This window comes from Babylonia areolata, chromosome 16 (genome assembly GCF_041734735.1).
Source record: "Babylonia areolata isolate BAREFJ2019XMU chromosome 16, ASM4173473v1, whole genome shotgun sequence".
Taxonomy (NCBI): Eukaryota; Metazoa; Mollusca; class Gastropoda; order Neogastropoda; family Buccinidae; genus Babylonia; species Babylonia areolata.
Genome location: NC_134891.1, coordinates 30500385 through 30522927, shown reverse-complemented (window position 1 = coordinate 30522927; position 22543 = coordinate 30500385). Strand labels below are relative to the sequence as shown.

At 46.7% G+C, this 22543-nt stretch overlaps 1 protein-coding gene across 5 annotated transcripts in view; it reads right to left on the bottom strand.

Annotated features, from left to right (window-relative positions):
* Window positions 1–4174: 4174 nt before the first annotated feature.
* LOC143291318 (lysine-specific histone demethylase 2-like) overlaps window positions 4175–22543 on the bottom strand; it is a 51287-nt gene continuing 32918 nt past the window's right edge. For 3 of the 5 annotated variants that reach the window (XM_076601175.1, XM_076601174.1, XM_076601176.1), the window contains exons 15-20: window positions 21972–22046; window positions 18929–19045; window positions 15703–15837; window positions 13272–13421; window positions 11309–11458; window positions 4175–9764 (exon numbers count right to left, since the gene is read on the bottom strand). In XM_076601175.1, the coding sequence (XP_076457290.1) occupies window positions 8634–9764; window positions 11309–11458; window positions 13272–13421; window positions 15703–15837; window positions 18929–19045; window positions 21972–22046 (1758 nt within the window). In that variant the 3' untranslated portion in view covers window positions 4175–8633. The remainder of the gene's footprint in view (window positions 9765–11308; window positions 11459–13271; window positions 13422–15702; window positions 15838–18928; window positions 19046–21971; window positions 22047–22543) is intronic. The other 2 variants (XM_076601177.1, XM_076601178.1) reach the window with 2 other exon arrangements.

Genomic DNA, 22543 nt, shown 5'->3' with positions numbered 1-22543 from the left:
ACTGCAGTCCACACAATCAGTGAACCACCGTGAACTGCAGTCAGCACAATCAGTGAACCATCGTGAACTGCAGTCAGCACAATCAGTGAACCACTGTGAACTGCAGTCCACACAATCAGTGAACCACCGTGAACTGCAGTCCACACAATCAGTGAACCACCCTGAACTCCAGTCAACACAATCAGTGCACACCGTGAACTGTAGTCAGCACAATCAGCGCACACCGTGAACATTGAGATCAAACATGGGAGACCGGCAAAAAGAGTTCCTGAATACAAATGTGAAATATTCGGTGCCCGATCAAATGGCTGAAAGACAATGCAGTGCAATACCAAGTATTTTTTGTCATTGACCTGAAAGTACAAGCATGGCCATCTCTCTTTCAAACACAATCCTCCCATGAAACATGGAAATGAACAGTTTGTCTTCAGTTTCTCAACACCACATCTGCTGGGTAGATACCTGACCAGTAGCATGACCCAACGTGCTGTCAGGCCTTGAGTGCCTGCAGATATATATGTTTACCTATCAGAGTGGATTTCTTCCACTGAATGTTACCTGACGACAACACTCTCGTTGTCAAGGGTTCCTTTTCAGTGCGCCAAGTGCATGCTGCACACGGGACCTCGGTTTACCGTTTCATCCGAGTAACTCGACGCTGTTTGATTTTCCAGTCAAACTTGGGAGAAAGGGCGAGATGGGGTTCAACATAGACTGTGTGTACTTTTGGGAGTGTGTGTGGGTGTGTGTGTGTTTGTGCGCGCGCACGCACACACACACACACACACACTTACACATAGATACACCAACGTGCATTTCCTAACCTTTCTTTCATTTTCTTTGCAACAGAAAACAAGACTGACTTCAGAGATTATAAAAAAAAATATAAAAAAAATAAAAAAAAGTGGCAGAAAAAAAGGCATTTCCAGCTCAGATTTTCCACAAGGTGACAACAGGGATACTCTCTCTCTCTCTCTCTCTCTCTATATATATATATATATATAATCCCCAGATTACCAAAAAAATGTATGAATGGATTTTTAAATTTCTTGAAAGCCACACAAAAAATACTTATGAGGCCCTACTGGCAAATAACACCACAGAATGGACGGCTAGTACCAATCCCGTAGTTTACAGTCTCACTAGCGAATCGCCAGATCAAAACAGCACAGACAGTGCATCATAAATTGCTGAAAGAGACACATAGAAGTGCCAAGGTTTGCTGAAAAAAAACAACCCATCAAACAGCAGACTGGGAAGGGACTGGGAAAGGCAGAAAAAACCGTGCAATAGTGAAGTGGGAAAGGCAGAAAAACCGTGCAATAGTGAAGTGGGAAAGGCAGAAAAACCGTGCAATAGTGAAGTGGGGAAGGCAGAAAAACCGTGCAATAGTGAGTGTGGGAAAGGCAGAAAACACGTGCGATAGTGAAGTGGGAAAGGCAGAAAAACCGTGCAATAGTGAAGTGAGAAAGGCAGAAAAACTGTGCAATAGTGAAGTGGGAAAGGCAGAAAAACTGTGCAATAGTGAAGTTGGGAAAGGCAGAAAAACCGTGCAATAGTGAGTGTGGGAAAGGCAGAAAACACGTGCGATAGTGAGGCAGAAAAACAGTGCAATAGAGAGTGGGAGAAAGGCAGAAAACATGTGCAATAGACAGGCAGAAAAACAGTGCAATAGTGAAGTGGGAAAGGCAGAAAAACTGTGCAATAGTGAAGTGGGAAAGGCAGAAAAACTGTGCAATAGTGAAGTGGGGAAGGCAGAAAAACAGTGCAACAGTGATGCAGAAAAACAGTGCAATAGTGAGGCAGAAAAACAGTGCAATAGTGAAGGAAGAAAAAAAAGGCATGAAGAAGCAGAGCAATAGAAAAGAGGAATTTTCTAGCAGAGAATTTCCCAAAGGAAGGGATGATGTTTGTTCTGAAGGTCCCCTCCACGCCCAAGGGGGAAGGGGAAGGGGAGAGGGGAGAGGGAAGGGGGCTGCAGAGGGAGTGGAGGAGGGGGTGGGGGGGGGGGGGTGAAGGGAAAGAGGGTGTTAATTGTGTTAACCTGTAAAGGTGGAGGTGCTGGAGAGTGCATAACGTGTGCACATACCTGCATGATGTCATCATACATTTATTGGCATTAAAAACAAGTGTGTGTGTGTGTGTGTGTGTGTGTGTGTGTGTGTGTGTGTGTGTATTGATTATATATGTATGTATGTACTTATGTATATATGTATGTATGTATGTATGCATGTGTGTGTGCATGTGTGTATACAATGCAAAATGGAAAACAGAATTAATTACACTTCCTGGTGTTGTATTAAAAAGTCATTTCCTGAGCAACAATATCAAGGTATTCAAATTTCATATACCTGGATTTCTTGAGATTTTGGAATGAAACTAAATGGAAATTGTAAGGGAAACATTCATTTTTAAAGTGCATCCCTCTATCTAACAAAAAAATCACTCACACACACACACACACACACAAAACGAAACCCAAACTGCAACAAAAAGAAACCAACCCCCAAAAGCCACCTTTCTGCTCAACATCTCAATCAAGTTCAAGACTTCAAACTGAGGCCCCGACTATGAAGGCAACATTTCATAGGACAGCATAATATCACAATGATTCACATTTGAGGCCTGATTTAGAACTACAGCCAATGCTTATTTAAAGTAATGTCATACTTAAGTATCTTACTATTGGGACCTACTTAACTGACCGTTTTAGTGTTTTGAAATGCAGTATATAAATAGTGCTGTGTTGCATGTCATTGCCCCTTGTGACAAACAGTCAGACAGAACACGACGTAAACTGACCCCTATCATGAACAGGAACTACAGACAGAACACAACATAAACTGACCTGTATCATGAACAGGAACTACAGACAGAACACGACGTAAACTGACCTGTATCATGAACAGGAACTACAGACACAACACGACGTAAACTGACCCCTATCATGAACAGGAACTACAGACAGAACACGATGTAAACTGACCCCTATCATGAACAGGAACTACAGACACAACACGACGTAAACTGACCCCTATCATGAACAGGAACTACAGACAGAACACAACATAAACTGACCCCTATCATGAACAGGAACTACAGACACAACACGACGTAAACTGACCCCTATCATGAACAGGAACTACAGACAGAACACAACATAAACTGACCCCTATCATGAACAGGAACTACAGACACAACACGACGTAAACTGACCCCTATCATGAACAGGAACTACAGACACAACACGACATAAACTGACCCCTATCATGAACAGGAACTACAGACAGAACACGACGTAAACTGACCCCTATCATGAACAGGAACTACAGACAGAACACGACGTAAACTGACCCCTATCATGAACAGGAACTACAGACAGAACACAACATAAACTGACCCCTATCATGAACAGGAACTACAGACAGAACACAACATAAACTGACCCCTATCATGAACAGGAACTACAGACAGAACACAACATAAACTGACCCCTATCATGAACAGGAACTACAGACAGAACATGACGCAAACTGACCCCTATCATGAACAGGAACTACAGACACAACACGACGCAAACTGACCCCTATCATGAACAGGAACTACAGACAGAACATGACGTAAACTGACCCCTATCATGAACAGGAACTACAGGCAGAACACGACATAAACTGACCCCTATCATGAACAGGAACTACAGACAGAACACGACATAAACTGACCCCTATCATGAACAGGAACTACAGACAGAACACAACATAAACTGACCTGTATCATGAACAGGAACTACAGACAGAACACAACATAAACTGACCTGTATCATGAACAGGAACTACAGGCAGAACACGACATAAACTGACCCCTATCATGAACAGGAACTACAGACAGAACACAACATAAACTGACCTGTATCATGAACAGGAACTACAGACAGAACACAACATAAACTGACCTGTATCATGAACAGGAACTACAGGCAGAACACGACATAAACTGACCTGTATCATGAACAGGAACTACAGACAGAACACAACATAAGGTGACCCCTATCATGAACAGGAACTACAGACAGAACACAACATAAGGTGACCCCTATCATGAACAGGAACTACAGACAGAACACAACATAAACTGACCTGTATCATGAACAGGAACTACAGACAGAACACGACGGGGAGGGGGGGGGGGGAGAGTGAGTAAGAGCGAGAGAGAGAAAGAAAGGGAGGGAGAGAAAGAGAGAGGTAGAGTGGCAAGGGAAGAGGGGGAAAGCAAGACAGACAGACAGAGAGAGAGACAGAGAGAGAGAGAGAGAGAGAGAAAGAAAGAAAGAAAGAGACAGAGAGAGAGAGGGAGAGAGAGAAAAAAAAGACAGAGAGACAGAGACAGAGAGACAGAGACAGAGAGACAGAGAGTGAGAGTGAGAGGGAGAGAGAGAAAAAAAAGACAGAGACAGAGAGAGAGAGAGAGAGACAACAATGTTGGTCAGTTCTGGCCCCTCCCACCTTCGTATACCACCTCCACCCCCACCCCAGTTCCCTCTCACCCCCACCCTCACCCCTCTCCTGCTCACAAGAGAGAGACCTGAGGACAGATGAAAGACATCAACATGAGGTCAACAAGTCAGAGAAACAAACTACAATGCTATGCAAACCACTGTCATGCTTCACTGAACACACATCATACACTTGTCGAAACTCCACCACACATCATACACTTGTCGAAACTCCACCACACATCATACACTTGTCGAAACTCCACCACACATCATACACTTGTCGAAACTCCACCACACATCATACACTTGTCGAAACTCCACATGAGAACACAACACTACACACATCATACACTTGTCTAAACTCCACATGTGAACACAACACTGCACACATCATACACTTGTCTAAACTCCACATGTGAACACAACACTGCACACATCATACACTTGTCTAAACTCCACATGTGAACACAACACTGCACACATCATACACTTGTCTAAACTCCACATGTGAACACAACACTGCACACATCATACACTTGTCTAAACTCCACATGTGAACACAACACTGCACACATCATACACTTGTCTAAACTCCACATGTGAACACAACACTACACACATCATACACTTGTCCAAAATCCACATGTGAACACAACACTGCACACACCATACACTTGTCTAAACTCCACATGTGAACACAACACTGCACACATCATACACTTGTCTAAACTCCACATGTGAACACAACACTACACACATCATACACTTGTCCAAAATCCACATGTGAACACAACACTGCACACACCATACACTTGTCTAAACTCCACATGTGAACACAACACTACACACATCATACACATGTCTAAAATCCACAGGTGAACACAATGCCACACATATCATACACTTGTCTAAACTCCAAATGTGAACACAATGCCACACATATCATACACTTGTCTAAACATCTAAACACCATCATACGTAACATCTAAACAACACCATACTGAACATTTAAAACCACCATACACAACATCTAAACACCACCATACACAACATCTTAACACCACCATACGGAACGTCTAAACACCACCATACACAACATCTGAACACTACCATACACAAAATCTAAACACCACCATACACAACATCTTAACACCACCATATGGAATATCTAAACACCACCATACTGATACACAACATCTATACACCACCGTACGCAACATCTAAACACCACTCAGGATTGTGCAATGCAGCATAACTCCCTGTGAGGCGGCGTGGGTCTAACCATCACCTCATGGAGTGGTCCGCACAACACATCAGACGGCACAAACATCACAACAGACAGCACAAACATCACAACAGACAGCACAAACACATCACAACAGACAGCACAAACATCACAACAGACAGCACAAACACATCACAACAGACAGCACAAACATCACAACAGACACAACAGACAGCACAAACATCACAACAGACAGCACAAACATCACAACAGACAACACAAACATCACAACAGACAACACAAACATCACAACAGACAACACAAACACATCACAACAGACAGCACAAACATCACAACAGACAGCACAAACACATCACAACAGACAGCACAAACATCACAACAGACAACACAAACACATCACAACAGACAGCACAAACACATCACAACAGACAACACAAACACATCACAACAGACAACACAAACACATCACAACAGACAGCACAAACATCACAACAGACACAACAGACAGCACAAACATCACAACAGACAGCACAAACATCACAACAGACAACACAAACACATACACACCCAACAAATACACCTGCATTAGTTGCAGGCAGACAAAGAAAGAAAGCCAAAAAAAAAGCATGGGGTGCTGTTAGTGTCAGGCACATTCTCCCTGAGGAGAGCAGCCTGAACTCCACGCAGGAATTCATCTGCTGTGACAAAACAGTGACACAATACAATGCAATGCAACACGATATAATATGATAGAATACAACACAACACAGCCACCACCATATACACACACCGTATCCCTGAGATGTGGGAAAAGGAAATACACAGCGTGTCCCCAACAAAGCAAACAGGGACCCCTCTCCACCCACACACCCTCACAAAGCACACAGCACAGTGAACCACATGGGACAGTGAACCACACAGCACAGTGAACCACATGGCACAGTGAACCACACAGTGAACCAGGACAGTGAACCACACAGTTCAGTGAACCACACAGCACAGTGAACCACATGGCACAGTGAACCACACAGTGAACCAGGACAGTGAACCACACAGCACAGTGAACCACACAGCACAGTGAACCACATGGGACAGTGAACCGCAAGGCACAGTGAACCGCATGGGACAGTGAACCACACAGTGAACCACACAGTTCAGTGAACCACACAGGACAGTGAACCACATGGGACTGAACCACACGGGACAGTGAACCACACAGGACAGTGAACCGCAAGGGACAGTGAACCCCACGGAACAGTGAACTGCATGGGACAGTGAACCACACATTGAACCAGGACTGAACTACACAGGACAGTGAACCACACAGTGAACCAGGACAGTGAACCACACAGTGAACCAGGACTGAACCACACAGGACAGTGAACCACACAGTGAACCAGGACAGTGAACCACACAGTTCACTGAAGCCATTTTGAGTTAAAAGGACTTTGAAGGACTCTGCTGTCCTTTCCTTAACAACACTGCCAGCCTTTCTGTCATCAGCCCCTTACCCACCAAAAATCAGGATTCCTGTCAGGAGTTTCAGGAGCTAAATGCTGCTCACCAAAGCAACAGTACCACTGTTAATTCTGGCTGTGGTCCAGGTGTTGAGTGCTGCTCACCAAAGCAACAGTACCACTGTTAATTCTGGTTGTAGTTCAGGTGTTGAGTGCTGCTCAGCAAACAATGGTACCACTGTTAATTCTGGCTGTAGTTCAGGTGTTGAGTGCTGCTCAGCAAAGCAACAGTACCACTGTTAATTCTGGCTGTAGTTCAGGTGTTGAGTGCTGCTCAGCAAAGCAACAGTACCACTGTTAATTCTGGCTGTAGTTTAGGTGTTGAGTGCTGCTCACCAAAGCAACAGTACCACTGTTAATTCCAGCTGTTGTTCAAGTGTTGAGTGCTGCTCAGCAAACAATGGTACCACTGTTAATTCTGGCTGTTGTTCAAGTGTTGAGTGCTGCTCAGCAAACAATGGTACCACTGTTAATTTTGGCTGTAGTTCAGGTGTTGAGTGCTGCTCACCAAAGTAACAGTACCATTATTAATTCTGGCAGTGGTTCAGGCATTGAGTGCTGCTCAGCAAACAATGGTACCACTGTTAATTCTGGCAGTGGTTCAGGCACTGAGTGCTGCTCAGCAAACAATGGTACCACTGTTAATTCTGGCTGTAGTTCAGGTGTTGAGTGCTGCTCACCAAAGCAACAGTACCACTGTTAATTCTGGCTGTAGTTCAGGTGTTGAGTGCTGCTCAGCAAACAATGGTACCACTGTTAATTCTGGCTGTAGTTCAGGTGTTGAGTGCTGCTCACCAAAGCAACAGTACCACTGTTAATTCTGGCAGTGGTTCAGGCATTGAGTGCTGCTCAGCAAACAATGGTACCACTGTTAATTCTGGCTGTAGCTCAGGTGTTGAGTGCTGCTCACCAAAGCAACAGTACCACTGTTAATTCTGGCAGTGGTTCAGGCATTGAGTGCTGCTCAGCAAACAATGGTACCACTGTTAATTCTGGCTGTAGCTCAGGTGTTGAGTGCTGCTCACCAAAGCAACAGTACCACTGTTAATTCTGGCAGTGGTTCAGGCATTGAGTGCTGCTCAGCAAACAATGGTACCACAGTTGTCCAAAGGCTCACTGGCAGACTCAGACCAAACCAGACACAACAGAGGTGAAAGCAACTTTCCTCCATGTGCCTGAAGCTTCCTCTCAAAGTTCTCTGCTTCAGTTTCTTTGCTTCAGAGTTTCAACAGGTTTTGTTTGACTGGAGCCCGGGTCTGTAAGTGCCACACCATAACACAGTCCTGAGGCCAGGCTTGGACTTCCGGCTGAAGACACAGCAGCGCAAGGAGAGACACAGCCCCCTTGCTTCACACCGTCCACTGAAGTGGTCACCTCAGACATGCACACCGTCCACTGAAGTGGTCACCTCAGGCATGCACACCTTCCCACCTTGTGCCTGTGTTGCCGGAACATCAACAGCAGCGTTGTGCTTTGCTTCCTTCCACCAGCCGGCAGCACAGATCTCAGGAACCCTGTCCTGGTCCTGGTTTACACCCTCCAGCCAAGTGGCCACAATGGGTGCCGCAGCCTTCCCTTTCACTTCCTCTTTTGAGCTGGCCGCGTCACATGCAGGGTCCCTCTCTTGTTTCACTTTGTCCTGGGAGTGGACAGCAGGGTCCCCCTCTTTGTCCTGGGAGTGGACAGCAGGGTCCCCCTCTTTGTCCTGGGAACAGACAGCAGGGTCCCCCTCTTTGTCCTGGGAGTGGACAGCAGGGTCCCCCTCTTTGTCCTGGGAGTGGACAGCAGGGTCCCCCTCTTTGTCCTGGGAGTGGACAGCAGGGTCCCTCTCTTTGTCCTGGGAGTGGACAGCAGGGTCCCTCTCTTTGTCCTGGGAGTGGACAGCAGGGTCCCTCTCTTTGTCCTGGGAGTGGACAGCAGGGTCCCTCTCTTGTTTCACTTTGTCCTGGGAGTGGACAGCAGGGTCCCTCTCTTTGTCCTGGGAGTGGACAGCAGGGTCCCTCTCTTTGTCCTGGGAGTGGACAGCAGGGTCCCTCTCTTCCTTCACTTTGTCCTGGGAACAGACAGCAGGGTCCCTCTCTTTGTCCTGGGAACAGACAGCAGGGTCCCTCTCTTTGTCCTGGGAGTGGACAGCAGGGTCCCTCTCTTCCTTCACTTTGTCCTGGGAACAGACAGCAGGGTCCCTCTCTTTGTCCTGGGAACAGACATCAGCAGCTGTCCCCTGGTGTGAGGTTGGCCATGTGGAGGTGTCCATGCCACACTCCACGTCCCTCTCTTGCTTCACTGTGCCAGCACCATGCAGAGGGGCATCCTTTCCCTTCACCTCTTCCGGCGGAGTGGCCACACAGCGGCCGCTGTTTGTCCGGCCAGTCAGGTCCTTGGCCACATCTGGCAAGAGGTGAGGCTGTGACGTTGCCATGGTGACGTCATCCATGATCTGGCCAGCTTCCCGCACTCCGCTGATGTAGGCTCCAGCCACTGACTGTGGGAACTGGCGGCAAGTGGCCTGCAACAGCACTGCAGTCATGTGACAGATACACAGAGAGAGAGAGAGGGGGGGGGCAAGTGGCCTGTAACAGCACTGCAGTCATGTGACAGATACACAGAGAGAGAGAGAGAGGGGGGGCAAGTGGCCTGCAACAGCACTGCAGTCATGTGACAGATACAGAGAGAGAGAGAGAGGGGGGGGGCAAGTGGCCTGCAACAGCACTGCAGTCATGTGACAGATACACAGAGAGAGAGAGAGAGGGGGGGCAAGTGGCCTGTAACAGCACTGCAGTCATGTGACAGATACAGAGAGAGAGAGAGAGGGGGGGCAAGTGGCCTGTAACAGCACTGCAGTCGTGTGACAGATACAGAGAGAGAGAGAGAGGGGGCAAGTGGCCTGTAACAGGACTGCAGTCGAGTGACAGATACAGAGAGAGAGAGAGGGGTGGGAGGGGGAGTTGGTGGGGGGGCAGTGGCCTGTAACAGTACTGCAGTCATGTGACAGATACAGAGAGAGGGGGGGCAGTGGCCTGTAACAGTACTGCAGTCATGTGACAGATACAGAGAGAGGGTGGGGGTGGGGGGGGGAGAGAATTATGGCAGATATAACAGAGAAAGAGAGAGACACTGAGAGAGTGTGGGAAAGAGAGAGAAGAAAGAATTATGGCAGATATAACAGAGAAAGACAGAGACAGAGAGAGGGGAGAAAGAGAGAGAACATAGAATGATGGCAGATATGACAGAGACAGAGAGACTGGCTAAAACACAGGAAAGCCTTGTCACAGACCTAGACTGGCTACACAGGGAAGCCTTGCCACAGACCTACACTGGCTACAACACAGGGAAGCCTTGCCACAGACCTACACTGGCTACAACACAGGGAAGCCTTGCCACAGACCTACACTGGCTACAACACAGGGAAGCCTTGCCACAGACCTACACTGGCTACACAGGAAAGCCTTGCCACAGACCTACACTGGCTACAACACAGGAAACCTTGCCATAGACCTAGACTGGCTACACAGGAAAGACTTGCCACAGACCTAGACTGGCTACACAGGAAAGACTTGCCACAGACCTACACTGGCTACACAGGAAAGCCTTGCCACAGACCTAGACTGGCTACACAGGAAAGACTTGCCACAGACCTAGACTGGCTACACAGGAAAGACTTGCCACAGACCTACACTGGCTACACAGGAAAGCCTTGCCACAGACCTACACTGGCTACACAGGAAAGACTTGCCACAGACCTAGACTGGCTACAACACAGGGAAGACTTGCCACAGACCTAGACTGGCTACACAGGGAAGACTTGCCACAGACCTAGACTGGCTACAACACAGGAAAGCCTTGCCACAGACCTAGACTGGCTACACAGGGAAGCCTTGCCACAGACCTAGACTGGCTACAACACAGGGAAGCCTTGCCACAGACCTACACTGGCTACACAGGAAAGCCTTGCCATGGACCTACACTGGCTACAACACAGGGAACCTTGCCATAGACCTACACTGGCTACAACACAGGGAAGCCTTGCCACATGGTCTCCAGCTGACTCACCTCTCCAGCAAAGAAGACTTTCCGAGCCAGGGGCAGTGCCAGAACATCCATGGCGTCGGCAGAGACGGACACAGGGAGGTAGGTGTGGGTCATGCCGACCTCAGGGTCCTGGTGCCATGACGTCACCGCCCACCGCACTGGTTCCGGCACCTGACAACACAGCACAGCTTGTTTCAGTTTCTCAAGGGGGCGTCACGGCATTTTGAAAAATCCATACATGCTACACAGCATCTCCCTGACCAGTGGCATAACCCAACGTGCTTAGTCAGGTATGGAGTGCATGTATGTTTGTGTTCAGGTCTATCAGTGTGTCAGACCTGGAGTGCTTGTATGTTTGTGTCCAGGTCTATCAGAGTGGACTTCTACGTCATTTTGCCAGAGGACAACGCTTTCGTTGCCATGGGTTCTTTTGCTGTGCACCATGTGCTTGCTGCACATGGGAAGTCGGTTTGTTGACTCATCTGATTGGCTAAACGCTCAGTTTGATTTTCAAGTCAAATTTAGGAGAAAGGACGAGAGCTGATTTCAAACCCTGACCCTCAAGGACTCCATACTGCCAGATGTCTTATCCATTCTGCCATGTTCATCACCACACTACAGATGTCTTATCCATTCTGCCATGTTCATCACAACACTCCAGATGTCTTATCCATTCTGCCATGTTCATCACAACACTACAGATGTCTTATCCATTCTGCCATGTTCATCACAACACTACAGATGTCTTATCCATTCTGCCATGTTCATCACAACACTCCAGATGTCTTATCCATTCTGCCACGTTCATCACCACACTACAGATGTCTTATCCATTCTGCCATGTTCATCACCACACTCCAGATGTCTTATCCATTCTGCCATGTTCATCACCACACTACAGATGTCTTATCCATTCTGCCACGTTCATCACCACACTCCAGATGTCTTATCCATTCTGCCATGTTCATCACAACACTACAGATGTCTTATCCATTCTGCCATGTTCATCACTACACTCCAGATGTCTTATCCATTCTGCCATGTTCATCACAACACTCCAGATGTCTTATCCATTCTGCCATGTTCATCACTACACTCCAGATGTCTTATCCATTCTGCCATGTTCATCACTACACTCCAGATGTCTTATCCATTCGGCCATGTTCATCACTACACTCCAGATGTCTTATCCATTCTGCCATGTTCATCACCACACTACGGATGTCTTATCCATTCTGCCATGTTGATCACAACCACATTACAGATGTCTGATTCAAAAAGTGATGACAGTTTCAAACAACCCACCTTGTGAGGGCATTCCTAGTGTGCACACAGTGAGTCCCACCCACCTTGTGAGGGCATTCCTAGTGTGCACACAGTGAGTCCCACCCACCTTGTGAGGGCATTCCTAGTGTGCACACAGTGAGTCCCACCCACCTTGTGAGGGCATTCCTAGTGTCCACACAGTGAGGAGTCCCACCCACCTTGTGAGGGCATTCCTAGTGTGCACACAGTGAGGAGTCCCACCCACCATGTGAGGGCATTCCTAGTGTGCACACAGTGAGTCCCACCCACCTTGTGAGGGCATTCCTAGTGTCCACACAGTGAGGAGTCCCACCCACCTTGTGAGGGCATTCCTAGTGTGCACACAGTGAGTCCCACCCACCTTGTGAGGGCATTCCTAGTGTCCACACAGTGAGGAGTCCCACCCACCTTGTGAGGGCATTCCTAGTGTGCACACAGTGAGTCCCACCCACCTTGTGAGGGCATTCCTAGTGTGCACACAGTGAGGAGTCCCACCCACCATGTGAGGGCATTCCTAGTGTGGACACAGTGAGGAGTCCCACCCACCTTGTGAGGGCATTCCTAGTGTGCACACAGTGAGGAGTCCCACCCACCTTGTGAGGGCATTCCTAGTGTGCACACAGTGAGTCCCACCCACCTTGTGAGGAGTCCCACCCACCTTGTGAGGAGTCCCACCCACCTTGTGAGGAAAGACGGAGCGCAGGGCGTCCAGACAGAGGTCTTTTATCTCAGTGTCCGTCATCTTCTGTACCAGGTCCACCGCCGGCCCGACCACGTGACTCACCAGCAGGTACCTCTCCTTTGTCCTCGCCTGAAACGTGTCACCACCCTGAAATAATGCACCTTTGTCACCACCCTGAAATAATGCACCTTTGTCACCACCCTGAAATAATGCACCTTTGTCATCACCCTGAAATAATGCACCTTTGTCATCACATGAAACATGTCATTATCCTGAAATAATGCACCTTTGTCCTTTCCTGAAACATGTCATCACCCTGAAATAATGCACCTTTGTCCATGCCTGAAACATGTCATCACCCTGAAATAATGCACCTTTGTCCTTTCCTGAAACATGTCACTATCCTGAAATAATGCACCTTTGTCCTCGCCTGAAACATGTCATCACCCTGAAATAATGCACCTTTGTCCTTTCCTGAAACATGTAATCATCCTGAAATAATGCACCTTTGTCCTCGCCTGAAACATGTCACTATCCTGAAATAATGCACCTTTGTCCACGCCTGAAACATGTCACTATCCTGAAATAATGCACCTTTGTCCACGCCTGAAACATGTCATCACCCTGAAATAATACACCTTTGTCCACGCCTGAAACATGTCACTATCCTGAAATAATGCACCTTTGTCCACGCCTGAAACATGTCATCACCCTGAAATAATGCACCTCATGTCATCACCCTGAAATAATGCACCTTTGTCACCACCCTGAAATAATGCACCTCATGTCATCACCCTGAAATAATGCACCTTTGTCACCACCCTGAAATAATGCACCTCATGTCATCACCCTGAAATAATGCACCTCATGTCATCACCCTGAAATAATGCACCTCATGTCATCACCCTGAAATAATGCACCTCATGTCATCACCCTGAAATTATGCACCTCATGTCATCACCCTGAAATAATGCACCTCATGTCATCACGCTGAAATAATGCACCTCATGTCATCACGCTGAAATAATGCACCTCATGTCATCACCCTGAAATTATGCACCTCATGTCATCACCCTGAAATTATGCACCTCATGTCATCACCCTGAAATAATGCACCTCATGTCATCACGCTGAAATTATGCACCTCATGTCATCACCCTGAAATAATGCAAATCAAATCGATCAATGAAATAGTCAGTCAGATCTTTTTATCCTCTCTCTTTCATTTCGGTCCACTTAACAACACCCCCAGTTTCACTGTTTCCTTCACTACACCCCATCACAAATAACAGATAATCAATGGTCATGAAGCAAGACCACAATATCACTTTCACAACACAATGACAGTGGTGCATATTTTACACTTTTGATGGAAAGAAAAATTTGCTCTCTTATATAAAAAAAAAGAAGAAAAAAACCAAAGCCAATGATAATTATGAAGCAAGTTTGAAAACCAACTATCTGTGATTAAAGTTTTTCAAAGGTTTAAACCTAATTCCATTTTCAACAGTATGTTTCATGTCAATAATATCTGGATGATATTACCAACACACCTCCCTACCCACAGAAAATGGTTCAAAACTGTGCAACCTCAATGCTACTAAGCTGTGACTGTAACTGGCTAATGTATCTTAATAAAGAACATTCTGACAGGTCAACACTTTATGCCTCACACACACATTCCCACCTGGCCAGGCCGACAGGTGACTGGTCAACACTTTATGCCTCACACACACATTCCCACCTGGCCAGGCCGACAGGTGACTGGTCAACACTTTCTGCCTCACACACACACTCCCACCTGGCCAGGCCGACAGGTGACTGGTCAACACTTTCTGCCTCACACACACATTCCCACCTGGCCAGGCCGACAGGTGACTGGTCAACACTTTATGCCTCACACACACATTCCCACCTGGCCAGGCCGACAGGTGACAGGTCAACACTTTCTGTCTCACACACACATTCCCACCTGGCCAGGCCGACAGGTGACAGGTCAACACTTTATGTCTCACACACACATTCCCACCTGGCCAGGCCGACAGGTGACAGGTCAACACTTTCTGTATCACACACACATTCCCACCTGGCCAGGCCGACAGGTGACTGATCAACACTTTCTGTCTCACACACACATTCCCACCTGGCCAGGCCGACAGGTGACAGGTCAACACTTTCTGCCTCACACACACATTCCCACCTGGCCAGGCCGACAGGTGACAGGTCAACACTTTCTGTCTCACACACACATTCCCACCTGGCCAGGCCGACAGGTGACTGGTCAACACTTTATGCCTCACACACACATTCCCACCTGGCCAGGCCGACAGGTGACAGGTCAACACTTTCTGTCTCACACACACATTCCCACCTGGCCAGGCCAACAGGTGACTGATCAACACTTTCTGCCTCACACACACATTCCCACCTTGTTGGGCCGACAGGTGACGGTGTAGAACAAATTGAAGAGGCCTCTTGTCGCTTCACTGGACGGCACAATGCCAAACAAGTCATCCCCCTTCGTTTTCTGCCGCCAGAAGTTCTGATCAAACTGAAGGATTACCTGGTTGGGACAGTTTCACTTTCAGTTTTAGTTTCTCATGGAAGCTTCACTGTGTTCAGACAAAAATTCAGTCTAAATACGCTTCACCACTTCTGTTAGGTTGCCTGACCAGCAACATGAACCAACACACTTATCAATTGACCATTAACATGAACCAACACACTTATCAACTGACTAGCAACATGAACCAACACACTTATCAACTGACCAGAAACATGAACCAACACACTCATCAATTGACCATTAACATGAACCAACACACTTATCAACTGACCAGCAACATGAACCAACACACTCATCAATTGACCATTAACATGAACCAACACACTTATCAACTGACCAGCAACATGAACCAACACACTCATCAATTGACCATTAACATGAACCAACACACTTATCAACTGACCAGCAACATGAACCAACACACTTATCAACTGACCAGCAACATGAACCAACACACTTATCAAGGTCTGAAGTGTGTGCTGACCATTAACATGAACCAACACACTTATCAACTGACCAACAACATGAACAACACACTTATCAACTGACCAGCAACATGAACCAACACAATTATCAACTGACCAACAACATGAACCAACACAATTATCAACTGACCAACAACATGAACAACACACTTATCAACTGACCAGCAACATGAACCAACACACTTATCAACTGACCAGCAACATGAACCAACACACTTATCAACTGACCAGCAACATGAACCAACACACTTATCAACTGACCAGCAACATGAACCAACACACTTATCAACTGACCAGCAACATGAACCAACACACTTATCAACTGACCAGCAACATGAACCAACACACTTATCAAGGTCTGAAGTGTGTGCTGACCATTAACATGAACCAACACACTTATCAACTGACCAACAACATGAACAACACACTTATCAACTGACCAGCAACATGAACCAACACAATTATCAACTGACCAACAACATGAACCAACACAATTATCAACTGACCAACAACATGAACAACACACTTATCAACTGACCAGCAACATGAACCAACACAATTATCAACTGACCAGCAACATGAACCTACACACTTATCAACTGACCAGCAACATGAACCAACACACTTATCAACTGACCAACAACATGAACCAACACACTTATCAACTGACCAACAACATGAACCAACACACTTATCAACTGACCAGCAACATGAACCTACACACTTATCAACTGACCAGCAACATGAACCAACTCACTTATCAACTGACCAGCAACATGAACCAACACACTTATCAAGGTCTGAAGTGTGTACTGACCAGCAACATGAACCAACATACTTACCAACTGACCAGCAACATGAACCAACACACTTATCAACTGACCAGCAACATGAACCAACACACTTATCAAGGTCTGAAGTGTGTACTGACCAGCAACATGAACCAACACACTCATCAATTGACCATTAACATGAACCAACACACTTATCAACTGACCAGCAACATGAACCAACACACTTATCAACTGACCAGCAACATGAACCAACACACTTATCAACTGACCAGCAACATGAACCAACACACTTATCAACTGACCAGCAACATGAACCAACACACTTATCAAGGTCTGAAGTGTGTGCTGACCATTAACATGAACCAACACACTTATCAACTGACCAACAACATGAACAACACACTTATCAACTGACCAGCAACATGAACCAACACAATTATCAACTGACCAACAACATGAACCAACACAATTATCAACTGACCAACAACATGAACAACACACTTATCAACTGACCAGCAACATGAACCAACACAATTATCAACTGACCAGCAACATGAACCTACACACTTATCAACTGACCAGCAACATGAACCAACACACTTATCAACTGACCAACAACATGAACCAACACACTTATCAACTGACCAACAACATGAACCAACACACTTATCAACTGACCAGCAACATGAACCAACACACTTATCAACTGACCAGCAACATGAACCAACTCACTTATCAACTGACCAGCAACATGAACCAACACACTTATCAAGGTCTGAAGTGTGTACTGACCAGCAACATGAACCAACATACTTACCAACTGACCAGCAACATGAACCAACACACTTATCAACTGACCAGCAACATGAACCAACACACTTATCAAGGTCTGAAGTGTGTACTGACCAGCAACATGAACCAACACACTCATCAATTGACCATTAACATGAACCAACACACTTATCAACTGACCAGCAACATGAACCAACACACTTATCAACTGACCATTAACATGAACCAACACACTTATCAACTGACCAGCAACATGAACCAACACACTTATCAAGGCCTTAACTGAGTGCATATATATTTGTTTACCTATCTGAGTGGAGTTCTTTTGCATCATGTTACCAGAGGACAACCCTTTTGTTACCAAGGGTTCTTTTTCTGTGTGCAAAGCATGTGCTGCACACAGGACCTGGGTTTATCGTCTCATCTGCATGACAAGATGCCCTTACCGTGACCCCCCCCTCACCCCTGACCCCCCCCCCTCCCTTACCGTGACCCCCCCTCACCCCCTACCGTGACCCCCACCCATGACCCCCCTCATCTTATCCACCTCCCCCCCTCCCTGACCCCCCTTACCGTGACCCCCCCCCTCCCCCCCCCCCCCCCTACCGTGACCCCCACCCATGACCCCCCTCATCTTATCCACCTCCCCCCCTCCCTGACCCCCCTTACCGTGACCCCCCCTCCCCCCCCTCCCCCCTACCGTGACCCCCACCCATGACCCCCCTCATCTTATCCACCTCCCCCCCTCCCTGACCCCCCTTACCGTGACCCCCACCCTCACCCCTGACTCCCCTTTCCTCCCCTCCCTCCCCATTCATCCCTGCCCCCCCTTACCGTGACCCCCACCCCCTTACCGTGACCCCCACCCTCTTACCATGACCCTCACCCCACTTACCTTCTCCCCCCACCTCCCTTACCTTCTTCACACATCCCCCTCTCCATCCCCCTTACCGTGACCCCAACCCCCTTACCATCTCTGCCCACCCCCCATACCCTTCTCCACCCCCACCCCCTTACCTTCTCCACCTTGCCCACCCCTAGCGATGTGATGGCCTTGATCTTGTCATCAGGAAGCGGGGGGTGAAACTGCACCTGTCCAGACTTCAGAACAGCCAGCGGCACAGTCAGCAACACCTGAACACAGCAACTACCTTATTTCACTGCCAACACCTGAACACAACAACTACCTTATTTCACTGCCAACACCTGAACACAACAACTAACTTATTTCACTGCCAACACCTGAACACAGCTACCTTATTTCACTGTCAACACCTGAACACAACTACCTTATTTCACTGTCAACACCTGAACACAACTACCTTATTTCACTGCCAACACCTGAACACAACAACTACCTTATTTCACTGTCAACACCTGAACACAACAACTACCTTATTTCACTGCCTATACCTGAACACAACAACTACCTTATTTCACTGCCAACACCTGAACACAGCTACCTTATTTCACTGTCAACACCTGAACACAACAACTACCTTATTTCACTGTCAACACCTGAACACAACAACTACCTTATTTCACTGCCAACACCTGAACACAACAACTACCTTATTTCACTGTCAACACCTGAACACAACTACCTTATTTCACGGCCAACACCTGAACACAACAACTACCTTATTTCACTGTCAACACCTGAACACAACTACCTTATTTCACTGCCAACACCTGAACACAGCTACCTTATTTCACTGCCAACACCTGAACACAGCTACCTTATTTCACTGCCAACACCTGAACACAGCTACCTTATTTCACTGCCAACACCTGAACACAACAACTACATATTTCACTGCCAACACCTGAACACAACTACATATTTCACTGTCAACACCTGAACACAGCTACCTTATTTCACGGCCAACACCTGAACACAACTACCTTATTTCACTGCCAACACCTGAACACAACTACCTTATTTCACTGTCAACACCTGAACACAACAACTACCTTATTTCACTGCCAACACCTGAACACAGCTACCTTATTTCACGGCCAACACCTGAACACAACAACTACCTTATTTCACGGCCAACACCTGAACACAGCAACTACATATTTCACTGCCAACACCTGAACACAACAACTACCTTATTTCACTGCCAACACCTGAACACACAGCTACCTTATTTCACTGTCAACACCTGAACACACAACACTACCTTATTTCACTACCAACACCTGAACACAGCAACTACCTTATTTCACTACCAACACCTGAACACACAACAACTACCTTATTTCACTGCCAACACCTGAACACACAGCTACCTTATTTCACTGCCAACATCTGAACACAGCTACCTTATTTCACTGCCAACACCTAAACACAGCAACTACCTTATTTCACTGTCAACACCTGAACACAACAACTACCTTATTTCACTGTCAACACCTGAACACAACAACTACCTTATTTCACTGCCAACACCTGAACACACAGCTACCTTATTTCACTGCCAACACCTGAATACACAACAACTACCTTATTTCACTGCCAACACCTGAACACACAGCTACCTTATTTCACTGTCAACACCTGAACACACAACAACTACCTTATTTCACTGCCAACACCTGAACACACAGCTACCTTATTTCACTGTCAACACCTGAACACACAACAACTACCTTATTTCACTGCCAACACCTGAGCACACAGCTACCTTATTTCACTGCCAACACCTGAACACACAACAACTACCTTATTTCACTGCCAACACCTGAACACACAGAACACTCACTCTCTCTCTCTGTCTCTCTCACACACACATACACACACATACATACACACCAGGGCCACTCATTTACAAATCAACAACTACTGTATTTCACTGCCTGCACCTGACCAAACACACACATACACAATGGCCGCTCTTATACAACAGTAACCATATCTCACTGCCTACACTTGAACACACACACAACACCACCTCACATACAGCAGTTGCCATATCTCACTGCCAACAAGGCACTGTGGATCATAAAGCCCATCCCCATATCTCACTGTCAACAAGGCACTGTGGATCATAAAGCCCATCCCCATATCTCACTGTCAACAAGGCACTGTGGATCATAAAGCCCATCCCCATATCTCACTGTCAACAAGGCACTGTGGATCATAAAGCCCATCCCCATATCTCACTGTCAACAAGGCACTGTGGATCATAAAGCCCATCCCTGTGATATCTCACTGTCAACAAGGCACTGTGGATCATAAAGCCCATCCCTGTGATATCTCACTGTCAACAAGGCACTGTGGATCATAAAGCCCATCCCCATATCTCACTGTCAACAAGGCACTGTGGATCATAAAGCCCATCCCCATATCTCACTGTCAACAAGGCACTGTGGATCATAAAGCCCATCCCCATATCTCACTGTCAACAAGGCACTGTGGATCATAAAGCCCATCCCCATATCTCACTGTCAACAAGGCACTGTGGATCATAAAGCCCATCCCTGTGATATCTCACTGTCAACAACAGGGATGCATGTTGGGTATTCTCTTGTTTCCACAACCCACTGAAAGCTGACATGGATTACGGAATCTTCAATGTGTGTATTTGACTTTCTGTATGCATACAAACAAAAGTGGTTCCGGCACAAGCAGGTCTGCACATGTGTTGACCTGTCAGATGGGAAAAACCTCCACCCTTTACCCACCAGTGAGATGGGAAAAACCTCCACCCTTTACCCACCAGTGAGATGGGAAAAACCTCCACCCTTTACCCACCAGTGAGATGGGAAAAACCTCCACCCTTTACCCACCAGACACCAAGACCAGGAATCAACCCCAAGACCCTCAGACTGAAAGACCAACACTCTGGCCACTTGGCTGTTGTGCCCGTTGTCATTCTGATTCATGGGAAGACATATGTCGGAGATGAGGAAAAAAGTATGCCCTTACAGTATATAGAATGTGTTACTGTTTTTTGGTAAAAAAAAAAAAAAAAAAAAAATGTTAAAGTCAAATAAAGTTATTAATAATTACAGTTACTGGATTCAGATCCCGATTCCGATTGACAACACCTACCCTATCAGCAGTGTACATTTCCCCTGAAGATGTTTTCACTGTTGTCTGCTCTCCACTGTAGTCTATGTGTGTCACCTGCAAAACAAGAAATAAACATAGGCACACATATCAAACTTTTTTTTATTTTCCCCCTTTCTTGAATTGTACTGTATGATAAGAATGTGAACATTCATTATATGAAAGATACACTGATTCACAAAATGTGAATGCATAAATTCATAAACAGACCAGGAAAGCTATGACAGACTACACACATACACACACTCTCCACTCACCTAGAATACATTCTCTCTCTCTCTCTCTCTCTCTCTCTCTCTCTGCTTAGCCAGAACAAACACATCCATTGTATCAATTATCATCACACACACACACACACACACACACACACACACTCACACACTCACACACACACAACACACACTCACACACACATTGTCATAACACAACACAAAACACATCATACCCCTTCTCATCCCCCCCAAGCTACCCCCACCCCACTCTTTCACTATGCCAACCCTCACCTCCCCCCCCCCCCCCCCCCGAAAGTACCCCCCCTCACCTCCCCCCCCCCC